The following is a 16,368-nucleotide window of genomic DNA, read 5'->3' as shown; positions in this document are numbered from 1 at the left end:
CTCCTATATAATATACTACTCTATGATAGCATCCAAAATATAAACAACTCTGTTATCCTCATGATAATCACCTTAACTGCAACACGTAATACTTATCTATTTTCTACTCTCATACCATATATAATTTATGCAGTCTAAATCACATGAAAAAATATAAAGATAAGCTAGAATTTAAAGCATCAATATATACAACAAGAATTTTAAGCAACCATATTTTTCAAATTTCAAGATAAAATTAATTTACATATGTATATTTGTTATGAAGAAAAAATGAAAAATATTATAATAGAAAATATTAAAATTATTGCACGAAAAAACATACATTTGATGATTTGTATAAAATAATTTTAAACGGTTATTATAAAAAAAACAAAGTTATATAATAGGAATTTAAACAAAATATATAAAAATAAGATAAATTTATTATTAATTATAATAATAATTTTTAATATTGAATTTAACAACTTGGATGATTTTCGTAAATCGAAAAATTCCGTCTTTAAATGTGTGATGATTTTTCTCGGAAACTTGATGGTATTTATTTAGTATGAATGATGTGGGTTTCCCTTTTGTCGTTTTGGTAATAGCAATGAATGAAGTGGGCTTACCTTTTGTCGTTTTGGTAATAGAGAGTAGGTCGAGTAGAGGTGGCCAAAATGAAAAACGCCATCCAGTAGAGGTTAGGCCGCCATTTCTCTTCCACGTCATGAATGATCTCACTCCCTCAACTGCGCGCCCCAACATCATTCTTCAATTGGACACACTAATACACTTTTTTCTTTTTTTCCTTCAGGATGATCGATAATGGTGACTAATCTTCTCGCTACGTAAGAGACACCCTAAAAAATAAAATAGTTGATCCTAAGATTTAATGCAGCTATATATATAAGGCAGAATTCAAATCCCTAACTTTACTTAAACATGAATCAACCCCTATCGCTGAACACAAACTTAGAGTTGATCACACTAATACACTAACACTAACAACACGTCTCACGTTAAACTTAACCCTAACAATTTCGCCATACATTCGGTGTCCTATGATTTGGTCCACATAACTTTTTGCTTCGCTCACCATTAAACTCACCCACTTTATTTATACTCCAACTCTTGTTCCATGTTTTAATCGCATTTCTCTTTCTCTTTCTCTTCTCAACACAACGCGTCCTAGCTTCCTTCGAGGCGAACCATGGAGGCACCACACCTTAGGCAGAAGCTGTTGAGCAAAGAGAAAGAGCAAGAACAAGGGTTATCTTTGGCGAAGAGGGTTTGGAGGGAGAGCAAGGCCATGTGGATTGTGGCAGCACCAGCCATATTCACAAGGTTCACCACCTTTGGTATGAATGTTATAAGCCAAGCATTCATTGGCCATATTGGCTCAACGGAACTCGCAGCTTTCGCTCTCGTTTACACCGTTCTCATTAGGTTCGCCAATGGTATTCTGGTACTGTTTTTGTCTTTGCTATGCCTTTTCACTTTTTCGACCATCTTTCTCTCTCTTTCTTTTGCTCTTTCCTCGTCTCTTTTCTCATTTTAAATTAAAACACGTCATGTTCTTTCATATCTCTCTTTCTTTCTGTGTTTCATCAATTGAAAGTTATATATTTTCCTACTTATTAGTTTTTGGTTAATCAAAAACCAAATCTTTCGGTGGTGTACAATGGATTTTTTTTTGACTGGTTAAACTTGGGTTATAAGAGAAACATAGATTGTAATGGCAATTACTAGAATACAATAAGGGGGTGTTTGGTATACCCAAGTTTTAAGTTTATCAGGAATCGCCTAGAATGTTAGCTTATTATTTGCGGACATTGCTATCGCATGATTTTAAATTATGTTTTTTTTGTGGGTGTGTGTGTGTGATACCATGATATTATCGTTTATCTATGGTTTAGTGTACATATATAAAATTTTCAATGAAACTGTAATGGTTTTTGTGTTACAATTGCAATTACAATGTAATGACTGGAATTGTAGTTAGGAATGGCTACTGCGTTGTCAACACTTTGTGGACAAGCGTACGGTGCAAAGGAGTATGGCATGATGGGAGTGTATCTTCAAAGATCGTGGGTAGTTTTGTTCGGAACTGCGCTCAATCTGCTTCCCTTGTTTATATTCACAAGCCCAATTTTGATGCTCTTGGGCCAAGATGAGCGCATAGCACATGAGGCAGGAATCATTTCTCTTTGGTCGATTCCTGTGATGTTTGCTTTCATCATCTCCTTCACATGCCAGACATTCCTGCAGTCTCAAAGCAAGAATGTCATAATTGCATTCTTGGCATCTTTTGCGATCGTCGTTCATGTGTCTCTCTCCTGGCTTTTGACAGTCAAGTACCATTTTGGGATTCCTGGTGCAATGATTTCAACATGTTTGGCATATTGGCTTCCCAACATTGGTCAATTGATATTTGCCACATGTGGTTGGTGCCCTGAAACATGGAAAGGTTACTCATTTTTGGCATTCAGAGACCTCTGGCCTGTTGTCAAGATGTCCCTTTCAGCTGGTACCATGTTATGGTGAGACTTCAGTATTATTCTCTATCAACAAGTGGGATAAGTTTTTTGCAAATTCAATGATTGTTGAATTTTTCAGCGGTTTTGGATTCCTTGTAGTTGGGATCAGAACCATTGGATGAATATCAGATGATTCATATTCTTAGTAGTCAGCCTTGAAATTTTAGCATCCGAGATTTGAATCATCTGAACTTCGTTCAATTTTGGGATTGCTTGATGTTTTCTCTTTTTCCATTGATGTGATTTTTTATACTAAAAGTAAAAGGGTGTGAAAATAAATATGTCAATGGAACAGTTCCCTAGAGGATCTAGATTGTTACTATGTGTCTTCCTAACTTGATGCTGTTGTGTATTTTACAGTCTTGAGCTCTGGTACAACACAATATTGGTTCTTTTGACCGGTAACATGAAGAATGCAGAGGTTGAAATTGATGCTCTATCTATATGGTAAGTAATCCCTCTGCACTGGAACATTTTTTCATTGAAATTTGAATGTTGTGTTTCTATTGTATGTTTTGTATTAGCTTCATGTGTTATGGTGGACTTTTTCTAGATGATTTTTTTTTTTTCAGTCTCAACATCAATGGATGGGAAATGATGATATCACTTGGTTTCATGGCTGCAGCAAGGTAATTTTATGGTAGTCAGTTGTCACTGCTTTTGTTATTTTATTTTATTTTTCAACTATTGTATATTTAACCTGAAAATTTGACTTTTTAAACTTTGTTTTGCAGCGTTCGAGTAGCAAATGAACTTGGAAAAGGAAGTGCCAAAGCTGCAAAGTTCTCCATTGTTGTGACAGTGCTCACATCCTTGATCATCGGATTCACTCTGTTTTTATTCTTCTTATTTTTTAGGGAAAGACTTGCTTATATATTTACCTCAGACAAAGATGTGGCCTTGGCTGTTGGGGATTTGTCTCCTTTGTTATCAGTCTCTATATTACTAAATAGTGTTCAACCTGTACTCTCTGGTATTATTATTTACACCATTTGCTCCCTCTGACTTGAATTGATTTAAGATTTGAATCCTGTTGTTTTTACATTATGTGATTTTCAACAGGAGTGGCTATTGGAGCAGGGTGGCAAAGCATTGTAGCATATGTGAATCTGGGGTGTTATTACGTCATAGGTATTCCTGTAGGTCTTGTACTTGGTAAATTTTTGGGTTTGCAAGTCAAGGTGAGTACCCTTTCATATTCTGTTGCTTTTAAATTGTAGATCATCTTCTATCTTTATGCTGCTTGATCTATTGAACAAACTTTTTTTCAACTTTTCTAGGGAATCTGGATTGGAATGTTGTTTGGAACGTTGATTCAAACTATAGTGCTAACTGTAATCACCTACAAAACTAACTGGGACGAGCAGGTATGAATTTCACTCGGGGCTAGTATATAGTTCTCAAAAAGTACTTATAGGAGAAGTAAATAAGGAATTCTCCTTAGTTTTAGTTTGTGAGAGAATTTTGATTCATTTTATTTTCTTATTTTTCTCTCTAACTGCTTTTTACATATGTTTATCCAAACAAATCTTTATTTACCTGTTACCATAAGATGGCTTCTAATTACTACATTGTCTTGCATACTAATTACATTTTATTAAACATGATCATATCATTCTGTGCAGGTGGTCATTGCTCAGCATCGTGTTAACAGGTGGTCGAAGCTTGACAGTTCTGATCATGAAAATGAAGGGGGAACAAATTATGTTAATTAGTTTCAGTGTCATCATTTGTGTAACATATGTTGTTATACATCTAAGAGGTTGATAGCAATTATATGGATATTTATGAATCAAAATTCTTAAGCCAAAACTGGTGGGTATCTTTCACAGTTTTGCTCAATTTTTGTAACATGTCCCATAGTTTTTCTTGTACTCGATACTGGACTCAGTTAATGGATGTTTACATGCAAGGCATCATGTATTGTTACATGTTCTTGGGTCTTAATTTTAAAATTTTCAAATTAGTGGATTTGTTGCGATTTGAATATCACGCGGAGGTTTAGAATTAGTTGGTTAAAAACTAGGTGAGAATTCAATCACATGTTTATAAAATAACCAGAGTACATTCTACTCTCAGCCTCGATTGAAGATTAAAGTCGTATTTGATTACTATTTCTGAGCAATGGTTTATTTTTAAAAACAACTTTAAATAATTTGATTTTTACGAATTGGATAACAATAACAGCTAAGAAATTCAAAAAATTATTTGGTTTTGAAGGTAGCAATTTGGTAAATAAATAATTTCTTTAGTGAAAATTTTGCAATGAATTTTTCAATCATTGCCAATGCTTGATTTGCTTCTCTTGCTTCACTATCCTTCCGGTCAAAATCAACAATCGGAGAAGTTATTGGGTGTTTCTGAATTGCACCGTTATCTAATTTGTTTCTACATGCAATATCTTTTTTTCTTCATAAATTAAAATACTTAAATACATGCATATATACAGTGTGTTTGGGAGAAGTGATTTAATAGTGATCGAATAAGAAAGTGAAAGATTATTAAATAATTAAAAAAAATATTTGACAAAAAGGATTTAAATGGATTTCATTATACTCTTATAAATGAATTTGTGTAGAGTTTTCTAAAAAACTATTTGGACAAAACTACCATTATACCATTATTTGAATATATATTTGAAAATAAATAATAAATAATAAAAATTTAATTGTTTAAATAATTTACTTTTACATAAAAATTTAATAATATAAATTAAAATTTTAAAATACTAATTTTTCTCTATTCTCACTTAATTCTTTTATATAAAATAACTACAAAGTTTATACTATTGTTTTTAATTATTTTAAATAGAAATTGATTGATTCTTCTTACTCCACCAGACTAATGCAGTAGCTGGTAGAATAAGACCATGAGGAATGATACATTTGTAACGAGCATAAGGTTAAGGAAGGGAACCATTCCTCAAAAGCCAGCCCAAGAGGTTGGAGAACCTCTCGCCTTATAAGGCCTCCCTGGTAAGGAGATCTCCCCGATGTGGGACTTGTTACATTACCACCCCCTTCGAAAGCCAGCGTCCTCGATGGCTGCACTCCACGGTACTTCACTCACCGATATTTCACTCGGCCTTTGTCGATTAGAACCCTCCGGTAGTTAGAACCCTCTGTGGGTAGCCCTTCTCGAGTTGGCTGACTCTCAATGAAAGCACCATTATAACAAGCATAAGGTTAAGGAGGGGAACCATCCCCCAAAAACCGGCCCAAGAGGTTAGAGAACCTCCCGCCTTATAAGGCCTCCTTGGTAAGGAGACCTCCCTGATGTAGGACTTGTTACAACCAGTGTTTTAAAACCCGGACCGACCCGGCCGGTCGGACCGGTTGGACCGGGAACCGGTGGTCCAGCCGGTCCGAATCTGAAGTTGGATCGGTTATGCAGTCGACCCGTTTCAAACCGGATTGAACCGGTCAATTTTCCGGTTCAACCGGTGAACCGGTGGGTCAAACCAGTTCAACCACTTTTTTTTTTTAAAATTTTTTTTAAGAGATCATAAATTACAAAAATAATAATGAAAATTGAATCTCTTAATGAAAAAGCAAGGAGTCTTATTAAATATAACAATGACTACTTGTTCTAATATATTTGTTTACAATATATACAACTTAAATAACTTTTATAGAATATTATTAATTTTAAATTATATATTTAATAATTCAATATCTATGTAAATATTACATATATTATTTTGTGATATTAATTGCAAGCATATTATATATGTACATATTATTTATATTTTTAATTTGTATTAATATACCGTTTAACATGTAATTTTTTTATGTATTTTTTTATAAAATAAAAATAATTTTTTTTTAAATAAGATAGAAAAATTTAAATTTAAAATAAGATATGAATTTATTAAAATTTATCAGTATAAATATATTTAATATGAATATTTTTTAATATAAATAAATAAAAATCGAGTCATGCGGTTCAACCAATCACCTACCGGTTCAACTTTTGACCTACTAACCCAATACCTTAACCGATTCAATGACCAGTCCGATTTTTAAAACTATGGTTACAACATCCTTCTTCGGAAGCTGTATCATTTTTCCAAGATTATAGATAAGTTTCCCAAAGTACACGGCATCTTGCAGCTAGCTAGGTACGACCAATTAAAGCTTGTCCTAAACAGTGTCAGAGTTTTCTTGTCCTAGACTGTGTTTAGTTGTTTTCCCACCTCCAATGATGTTCATCCTTTTACCTTGTGTCATGTTTATTATGTATCACGTACCTGCATGCTTCGTGATTCTCGCATGTTCTCTAATCTCCATCCTTGGTTTTGTGCTCCATTGATTGTGTAATCCATTTTATAATAATGCTTGCCCTTTTTATGGCTTTGTGTTTCATCGGTCTACGCCACAAGAATTCTCTAGTGTTGCCAATCCTGTTCGGATATATGACATTTCTAATTTAAGTGCTATGTTATTTGCTCTTAGATTCAGTATTCTTTATGTTCCAAAAAAGTATTAAAAATAAGATTCAGTATTATATTTTTATCATGTTACATTAGGCTTGTTCTCCCAAAAGGGTGCTTTCGGTTTAGCAATGCTATTCTCTGTGCTTTGGCTTGTCCTTTCAACTTGTATTCTGCATCTTTGCCTTTAGCTTGTATTTGGTTTAGAGAAAATAAATAAATGAGAAATAAAATGAAGAGAAATTAAGAAATAGGTAAAAAAAAAAATAGAAATTTAGTTATTTGATTGAAGAGAAATATGTAAAAAATGTGTGAAAAATAAGATATATATATATAAAAAAAAGGAGGAGATAGTGAAATAAATAAATAAGAAAATGAGACCTATCATCTTTTAATTTCTCTCCTCTATATATTTTTCCAACTAAATAATCTTTCTTATTTTCATTTTCTTATTTTTCTCTTTTCATCCTATTTATTCTCTACTAAATGAGCGGTAATATTTGATAACTATTTTTTTTCATTAATGGGAATTATGCTTTTTTTTAATATATTTTTTTATTAAATATGTTTGGCATGTCTAAGATATTTTAGAAAATAAGAGACATGATTATAAATAAAAACTCCCTTCATAGAAATTTTGTATTCCCATGTCCTTCCATGAAAAATATTTAGTGAAAAACTTAATTAATTAATGACTATTAAGAATATATTATTTTTAGAATTCTCATACAAAAAATAAAAATTTAACATTCCCAACTAGATCCGTGAAAAACTTAAAAGAATCATGTGCTAAAGAAAGCCTTGAAAGGTCTGACATTATGGACTCATGAATGAGTAGAGGAATAAATTTAAATTCTAGTACTCTAATTTTGGGACAATATAAAAATGTAACTATGATGGATTATGATAACTATAACAATAATAATTGGACATGGTATTAGTTCTACGCTTTGATTGTGCTATTTAAATTTAAATTCCTTTTAGATTCATTGGAATATCACGTAAAACAAAATGGTTTGATCGTGACATTTCTATTATTAGTAAAATCTCAGTTTTTAATTACAAATAAGAGAGAATATTTAAATAATAAAAATATAAAATTTTGGTGATAGAAATTTTTACCTTTGTATTTTTACCTTTGTATTTAGTGATCGAATGAAATTTTGTCGCTAAAAAATCAAAATTTATAATTTAGCGACCGAAATAACGACCGAATTTAATTCCGTCGCTAAATTTAACTACTGTTTAACGACCAAATTCAATTTCGTCACTAATTTTAACTACTATTTAGTGACCGAATTAAATTTCGTCGCTAAAAAAATCAAAATTTATAATTTAGCGACCAAAATAGCGATCGAATTCAATTCTATCGCTAAATTTAACTACTATTTAGCGATCGAATTAAATTCCGTCGCTAAAAAAAATCAAAATTTATAATTTAGCGACCGAAATAGCGACCGAATTTAATTCCGTCGCTAAAAAAATCAAAAAAAAATTATTTAGCGATCGATTTTCTAGCGACGACTTATTTTGGTCGCTAAATCGGTCGCTATTTGATTTTTCATAATCGGTCGCTAAATAGCGACTTATAAATTTCGGTCGCTATTTTGCAATTTTTTAGTAGTTTAGTTGAAACACGTGATAACACATATAGTTGTTGTGATATGCATATGATATGTTGATTTAATTATGTTGTTCATATGCAGTGTTGATTTGTGATGAAATATATTGATGTGCTGAAAATTGAGTTGCTAATGTTGTGTTGTTCAAGTTGACCTTCTATTGTAGTAGATGTAGTTGTCAAGTTGATAGAATTGAATATGTTAAAATGTTGATGCTAAAAATTATGAGTTGAGTTGACAAATCTTGTTATACATGCTAATACTTTAAATTCTAGTTTACTCTTACGTATTTTCATGTGTTTAGACTAGGAATGGCAAAAATACCCGCACTCGCGGGTATCTGTGAATAAAATCCGCTACGGATAATAAATGGATAGGCTAATTGGGTACCCGCGGATAATGGGGACAGATAATTTTTTACCCATTTATAAATGGGGCGGGGGCGGGTAAGATGATATCCATACCCGCGGGTACCCGTTTAATAATATTTCTTAAATATCCTAATTATCTTTGTATCACATAACCCTAAAACTACACTCTCTCGTCTTATTTTCTTACAAAAGTGAGGTTGATGAATAAGTTACCAACATGTGTTAAGCATGTTATAAAATTATGTTGGATGTAATTTGATTAATTTTCTATCTTTGATTGGACCAATAAGATTTATGTATTTTAAGTTGTTTACTTCCGTTTGAAATTATGAGATTGAATTATTGTAGCTTTGTTATGAGACTTTCACTTACTTGTGAGATTGATGTATTTTAAATTATTGATTATCTTGCATTTTTATTATTATTTCAACAAAATTAACGTTAAATACAAGTTCAAAATTAATATTGAATTTTTATTTTAAATATTTTAATGACCTTAAATATAAACTTAAAATTATTTGTAATATAATTTTTTTAATTTCTTAAAAAATTTATAAATATTCATGGATACACTAGTAGAAAATAAGCATATTACGTCACCCCTTTTACGTCGGAAATACGAAAATCCGACGTAAAAAAAATGCGGTGGCATTTTTGTAATTTTTGCGAACTTTTTTACGTCGCACCTGGTAAGGTCCGACGTAAAAAGTCCAATCTACGTCGCACCTGGGAAGGTCAGACGTAAAAAGTCCAATTTACGTCGCACCCTACCAGGTCCGACGTAAAAAAGACGCAAATTTGAATAAGAGAGCGCGAGGCACACCGCGCGCATTCACTTTTCATCACTTTTCATTTTTTTCTCTGTAAACCCTCTCCCTCTTCTTTGTTACTGAATCGTTTTCTTGTTTTTTGCAGAGGGATGAACTCTTTGTTACTCATTTGCACATTGTTGCTGCTCCTCAGGTATGAAACAAGGTTTCGTTAGCACTTTTCTACTTAGCATTGCTACTCTGGTTATCTATTTTATTCGATTTTTTGGTTGTTTTATTTGTGTAGGTAGTGGACGTTTTTGTTGTTGTTATTCTACGAAGCAGAATGGCCTGTTCTGCAAGCAGAACGGCTGTTCTGCTTGGAGAACGGGCCGTTCTCCAAGCAGAACGGGCCGTTCTGCCTGCGTTCTTAAGTTTTTTTTTTGTTTTTTTACGACTTTTTTACGTCGGGTTTCGTAATTTCCGACGTAAATTTACGTCGGATTTGAAGCCCCGACGTAAAATTTACGTCTCCCGCTTCTACGTCGGTACGTTTTCTGACGTAAAAAGCCTAAAATATCCGACGTAGTACACTTCTTTTGTACTTGTGATATCCATGGATATCCGTAGATATTCAAGAAATTCATGGATACCCGCTTAATGGATACTCGCGCGGATATGGGATGAGTATGAAACCAATTTTCATCCAGCAGGGTAGGAGCAGATTTACTATTACCCACCCTCATAAGGTCTCATTATCATTCCTAATTTAGACTATAATAATTATACTTAATATCATAGTAGAATAAGAATAGACTAAGATATTGTGTAGTAAAGATGATCTAATGATTATATATAAGAATTACTTAAACGACAACTTAAATTATATGATTTACTTTTATTAAAATATTATATTTATGTATATTTGTGTAATTACTTTATCTTTATATACATATTTTCATATATGTAAATAAATAATTTTAAATTAGTAATTATTCTGCGCTAATAAATGTACCGTCTAGTATAAGCAATACAGCGGATCATCATTACTCATCCTACCGTATGTACCTTTCATAACTCAACGCCTTAATTATCTGAATACCGAATAGGTGACTTGTCACCAGAGACATGAGGAACACGGCACTAAATGGAATTAATGCAGTTTCAACTTCTACTTAAAAGGTAAAAATAAAAAATAAAAAATAAAAAATTGTAGGTTCTTGAGGATCCACGTATCAGTATGCTAATCATTGCCCTTTTATTTTTATTTTTATTTTCCTTCACGAGATAGAAATTTCTTTGAGTAAATATTGTGTATTATAAAAAATCATATCTTGTACATACATAGTACATTACAGACACAAATCAGTCACAAACATATAATTAAGGTTTTTTTTTTAAATATTATTTTACTTGCGTAATGTTAGATTAAAAAGTATTATTTTTCAAATAACTTAAAAGGAAACATTTAAAATAGAATCTAATCACAATTTATGAATAATATATTTTTTCATATAATCATCCAACTATAGACTATCATATATGATAAAAAAAAATACATAAACTCAAATATTGTGGTAAAATACATAAATTCAATTTTTGTAATATATATACTCTTTATTTATATTATATTATATATATATATATATATTTTGGTCATTTCCTTTCCATGATATACATATGATCTTTATAAAAATATTTTTTTTTAAAAACAATAATGATATATGAACATGATATGATTTGATAAGAAAGAGATTAAAAAAAATGTTTAATTTCAATCAAATCACACCTAAAGATAAACTATGATTAGTGAAGTGTCCAGCATTTTTCTTTAGGATTATAGGTCTCATGTGTCTATTCATATTTCATAATTGAAAAATAGGTCTCATGTGTCTATTCATGTTTCATAATTGAAAAATGTTAGACCGTTGGAAAGGACTATTTAAAAATCTTGTTAATATATAAAATATTAATTTAAATTATAAAAATATTAAATTAAATAATTATTTTATAATAAATTTATTATAAAATAAATATTTTAATATTTTAAATCATATTTCGAATATTAAATCAGAAAATGTATCATTACTGTTATAATTTCAAATTCAATGAAGAGAAACCCCTTATTTTCAAATGATTTGGTTTAGCAGGTACAAACATGATATGATTTAATAAAAAGGAAAGAGATTAAAAATATGTTATTTCAATCAAATCGTTTTCAAATCACACCTAAATCCATGCTTCATAATTTCGAATTCAATGAAGGGAAATCCCTCATTTTAAAATGGTTTCGGTTAGCAGGTACAAACCTGAGTTCATTTCCTTGTTGGGAGAAGTGTGGATATATAGAGAGAGGGGAAAAAAAGTTCATTTGTGGTTAGTGCTATGGTGTTCCATGTAATAGAGTGTGGCCTTCTAACATGAAGTATTATAGGTTAAAGGTCATTTATGAGGTACCAAAATTACTGGTAATATCAAATTTTTTAATTTGTTTAAAATTGTAAAATAGTCCTTATATTATATACGGAGGAACTGTGGAGGTGCGGTGGCGACGGAGGCACGGTGGCAGCGGAGGTGTCGTCTCCTTTTACGATGATGGCAACGGAGGTGTGACCTCCTTCGTGCAGTAGCAGCAGAGGCGCAACCTCCTTCGCGTGGTGGCAGTGCGGAGGCGTGGGCTCCTCAAGCGATGTCAATGGAAGCGCGACTTCGTTCGTGCGGTAGCAGCGGAAGCGCGACTTTGTTCGCGCGGTAGCAAGGGAGGCGCGAGCTCCTCCTCCTCCTTCGCAGGATAGTGTGAATCTATGCAAGTGGGATATCACAGATCATCTACTTGTATCTCAAAGATGTTATGATGGGGAAACATCTATCAGGAATGTGAGGCTACCATGGTCAACTGTAACACTTTGACGGTACCCTTATAGACATCTCCTAGTGAGGTGGTTTAAGAGATCATTGCTGTGGAGTGGTCCCTACCTTATTTGAGGGAGTGATCCCGTTCTATATATTACTCTTAGGTTATTTTTTATACTCTGATGATGAGGAACTTGATACTTATATACATATAGAGTTAGGAGCATACATTTCATGAATTTTAATTGATGAATATGATGTATTGTGATTGATGGAATGATGGTGATAAATGGAATGTAATATGTTAACTTTTATTTATTTATTAATATTGAATGGGAAGACTTGATGAAAATGTATACAATTTAATTATTATATGAATTGTGTGTATGACTATTCTTATACTTCGTATATGTTATATGTTGTGATATTTATGTTCTTTAATCATAGAGACCTTTTAGTATTAAGCATGAAATTGCAATTGAAACTATATATCATTTTACTTTCATATAGACCAATCAACGGAAAGTTGTTATACTTTCTTATTAAACAAAAAAAAAAATTGTGTCTCCCGTGGTTGAATTTAAAACTGTATTATTTTTAATTGCTTTTAAATTTTATAATATTATTATGTGTTTACGTGGTGAACTTGGAGTAGATAATATTGGAGATCCCAACGAAGCCATACTAATATAAGAGAGAAGATAGCAGTAACCACTTGCAAATACTCTAACATGAAAGTCATTGTGTATTTCAACAAATTAAAACTATTGTAAAGCAAGGAGCATGTCCATGTACCTAAGGATGATACCGTTTATAAATGGTTTAGGGTGTGACGTAAAATGCAAAAAGTTAATTAGTTCACGTTCTACTTTGTTAGAACATTGCATACATAGTATTTGATAAATAAGGTCCAGACACAGAAAGTGTGGGTTAATCGATTTCATGGGTATCTCGAATGAAGTTTCGGTAAAAGCCTTGACACACCTAGGTTAGTAAACCAATGAATCGACGAGAATTAAATGGGATAGGTGATGATCGGAAAAGGGTACTCTAACTAGGGTTTTTGACCCTAGGATATTTACGTGTAACAATAGCTTCCCAAGTCGAGGTAAAGTTAGAGATTTACACTGATTTCCTCTTCCTCCTCCTCTTGAAACCTTTATGACAATTAGGGGTGATCATCGGTCGGATACGGTCGGTTTTGGTTCAATATAATCTAAACCGATATAACCTACAAATTACATTATTTAAACCTGAACCCGATCACATTATTTATTGGTTTAGATAAATTTTAATTTAAGCGGGTTTCGGTTTGAACGGGTGTTTTTTTACAGGTAAGAGTGTAATAGACTTTAAACTATTTAATTGGTTCAAATAAAGTTTTTTGCATATCAACAGAAAAAATTAAAGATGCCCAACATCTACTAATTGAAACTCCAAACATATTATAATTATTTTTAAAATACTAAAATAAATAACATAAAAATAACTAATAAAGTCATCATTACATTCATATCATGCATCCACTACAACTGTCAAGTATTAATTACTGAACTACATGCCCAATTGAATAGATTATTGGGCTAAAAAAACAACATTTTTTTGAATGCCCAATTGAATATATTAATAGGCCAAAAAACAATAGTTTTTGAAGGAAAATAAGACACACAATAGATCCCTCAACAACAAAATACATAATATCTATATTTGGCTTAACATAGTAATAGGAAGAAAAATGCTAGCAATCCCAAATCATGCACAACAATGTTCAAGACATCCTTTGTACTTTGTAGAGCAAGCTTGGTGTCTCTAGAAAACCTATTATAGTAACATGGTTTAAGTTAAAATGAAAAAATTGAAGTAAATTAGTCACATTTTTAAAAGATTGAAGAAATGAATTAGGTTATGGTAGAATATGGGCACTTACGGTAAAGATTTTGGTAGAAATACAACCTTCTAAGACTACCATTCATTGAAAGATAGATATGAATTCATCTACACATATCTGCACAAAAATGAACACCAATTCACTTATAGATATATGCACAAAAATTGATGGACTCCTTCCACCAAGGGGATGAACAAACATCAATGGTGAAGAGGAGCTCCTTGCCAAGGCCAAGATAGTGACCTTAGAGGGTGGACGTTCCTTCAAGGGTGATGCTAAGTGATGGTGGGCGTGAAAGGTGGAGTATTGGGCAAATAGGAGAAAGGTTGGGAGAATGGTGTTTTGGGTGTTCTAGTTGGCTCTCTTCACTAAGTGGAGGTGAAGGCCATTCAAGGTATCCCTAAACTCACTCTAAGGAAGAGATAAGAGAGGTAGGCCGAATTGACCTAGTGACTAAGGAGAGGATTTGAGGCAAAAATGCTCACTCAAATTCATATAATCCAAAGTATTTACATGATGCATAGCCTAGGGTATTTATAGGAGTGGGAGACATCTAGGGTTGCATTTGGAGAGTAAATGGACGAAATTCATAAGCCAAATGCACACCAAATGAAATGCAAATGAACCCTAGATGAAACTTGGTGGCCAATGATGGAATCTTTGGGATTAGTTAGGCTATATCTAGGTGCATGATAAGACCATGCAACCTTTGCCCTCCACTTGGGCCTAAGCCTTTTTAACACCAAAAATAGGTCCAAGAGCCACAAAAAATATGTCTAGGTTTTGTTCCCACCCTAATCAAATACCTTAGCCCAAAAATAAAATCCTATGAGCTAAAGCACCCCATAATACAAGGGTAAAATGGAAAATACAAAAGAAAATAAATCCTATGACTAAAATACCCCAAAATACAAGGGTAAAATTGGAAATACAAGTAAAATAGATCCTATGTCTAAGATACCCCAAAGTACAAGGGTAAAAGTGGAAAATCAAAGACAAGGGCAAAATAGGAATAAAAATAAATGCTATGCTAATAAAAACTTAAGAGCTAAGGTCCAAAAGAGGCATCACTCCTCCTATGGTTTTTCAACACTAACCCATTCCTTTTGCTTCCTTCAATACATCACCTCTTGGACTTCTTGGCCTTAGTGCTATTCCATCAAAAATGAACAATTATACAATAATTATATTGTATATAGAGATAAATTATTAGGAAGTTATAATTCAATTGTTATGTGAACAATTGTATAAATAACTTGTAGTATATATATATATATATATATATATATATATATATATAATAAAATAAAAGAGAGTACAAACAGAATAGTAAACCAATGGGACATGGAAAACACAAAGCTTAATAAGATCCAAGAATGCTGTAATCATGCAAATTGGCAAGACATGTTTCTTACAAGTTGTAACGCCCAATTTATATAATAATTATATATTTTCTTATATAATATTTACGCAACTATATCATTAACAATATTTTTTTTTAAAGATAAAAGATAAAGATAAAGAATATTTTGTGAATTTATTACATGACATATCGTTCTAAAATATTTACAATAATGTATTATTTTACACAATATTTCTTTCTTCCACTTCTATTACAATATTTACATTGATAGTAAAAAAAAATTACAATTGAAATAATATTGTTGACAATTAAAATTATAACAAATCCATCAAATAGTCTCCATATCCCAATTTCTTTCAAGTAGAACGGCGGTAATAACAACTGCAAAATAATCTGGAATCCCAAGCAGATCCATCTATTTTATAATATATTTAATTGTAAAAAAGCAAAATATATTTTAAGAACAATATCCAATAAATAAAATAATTCAAAAAAATATAAAAAATTATTTATAATCAATATTAAACATATATATATATATATATATATATATATAATATATACAGATCATATA

At 31.7% G+C, this 16,368-nt stretch overlaps 1 protein-coding gene across 1 annotated transcript; it reads left to right on the top strand.

The window, feature by feature from the left end:
- Positions 1–1,035: 1,035 nt before the first annotated feature.
- LOC109803071 (protein DETOXIFICATION 21) lies at positions 1,036–4,447 on the top strand. The gene is made up of 8 exons (XM_083072186.1): positions 1,036–1,444; positions 1,978–2,519; positions 2,877–2,963; positions 3,089–3,145; positions 3,251–3,489; positions 3,579–3,697; positions 3,797–3,883; positions 4,142–4,447. Exons 1-8 carry the CDS (start codon positions 1,190–1,192, stop codon positions 4,229–4,231), a joined length of 1,476 nt encoding a protein of 491 aa, XP_082928312.1. The 5' UTR covers positions 1,036–1,189; the 3' UTR covers positions 4,232–4,447.
- The last annotated feature ends 11,921 nt before the right edge of the window (positions 4,448–16,368 follow it).

Source organism: Cajanus cajan, chromosome 4, assembly GCF_000230855.2.
Source record: "Cajanus cajan strain Asha chromosome 4, NIPB_CcT2T_4, whole genome shotgun sequence".
In the NCBI taxonomy this organism is placed as follows: Eukaryota; Viridiplantae; Streptophyta; class Magnoliopsida; order Fabales; family Fabaceae; genus Cajanus; species Cajanus cajan.
This window is presented reverse-complemented; position numbering and strand designations above follow the sequence as displayed.

Excerpts from the sequence above, each read along its gene's own strand:
- LOC109803071 (XM_083072186.1), top strand. The coding sequence starts at position 1,190 with ATGGAGGCACCACACCTTAGGCAGAAGCTGTTGAGCAAAGAGAAAGAG. Across the intron at positions 2,964-3,088 it reads ATTGATGCTCTATCTATATG|TCTCAACATCAATGGATGGG; the intron begins GTAAGTAATCCC and ends TTTTTTTTTCAG. Across the intron at positions 3,490-3,578 it reads TGTTCAACCTGTACTCTCTG|GAGTGGCTATTGGAGCAGGG; the intron begins GTATTATTATTT and ends GATTTTCAACAG.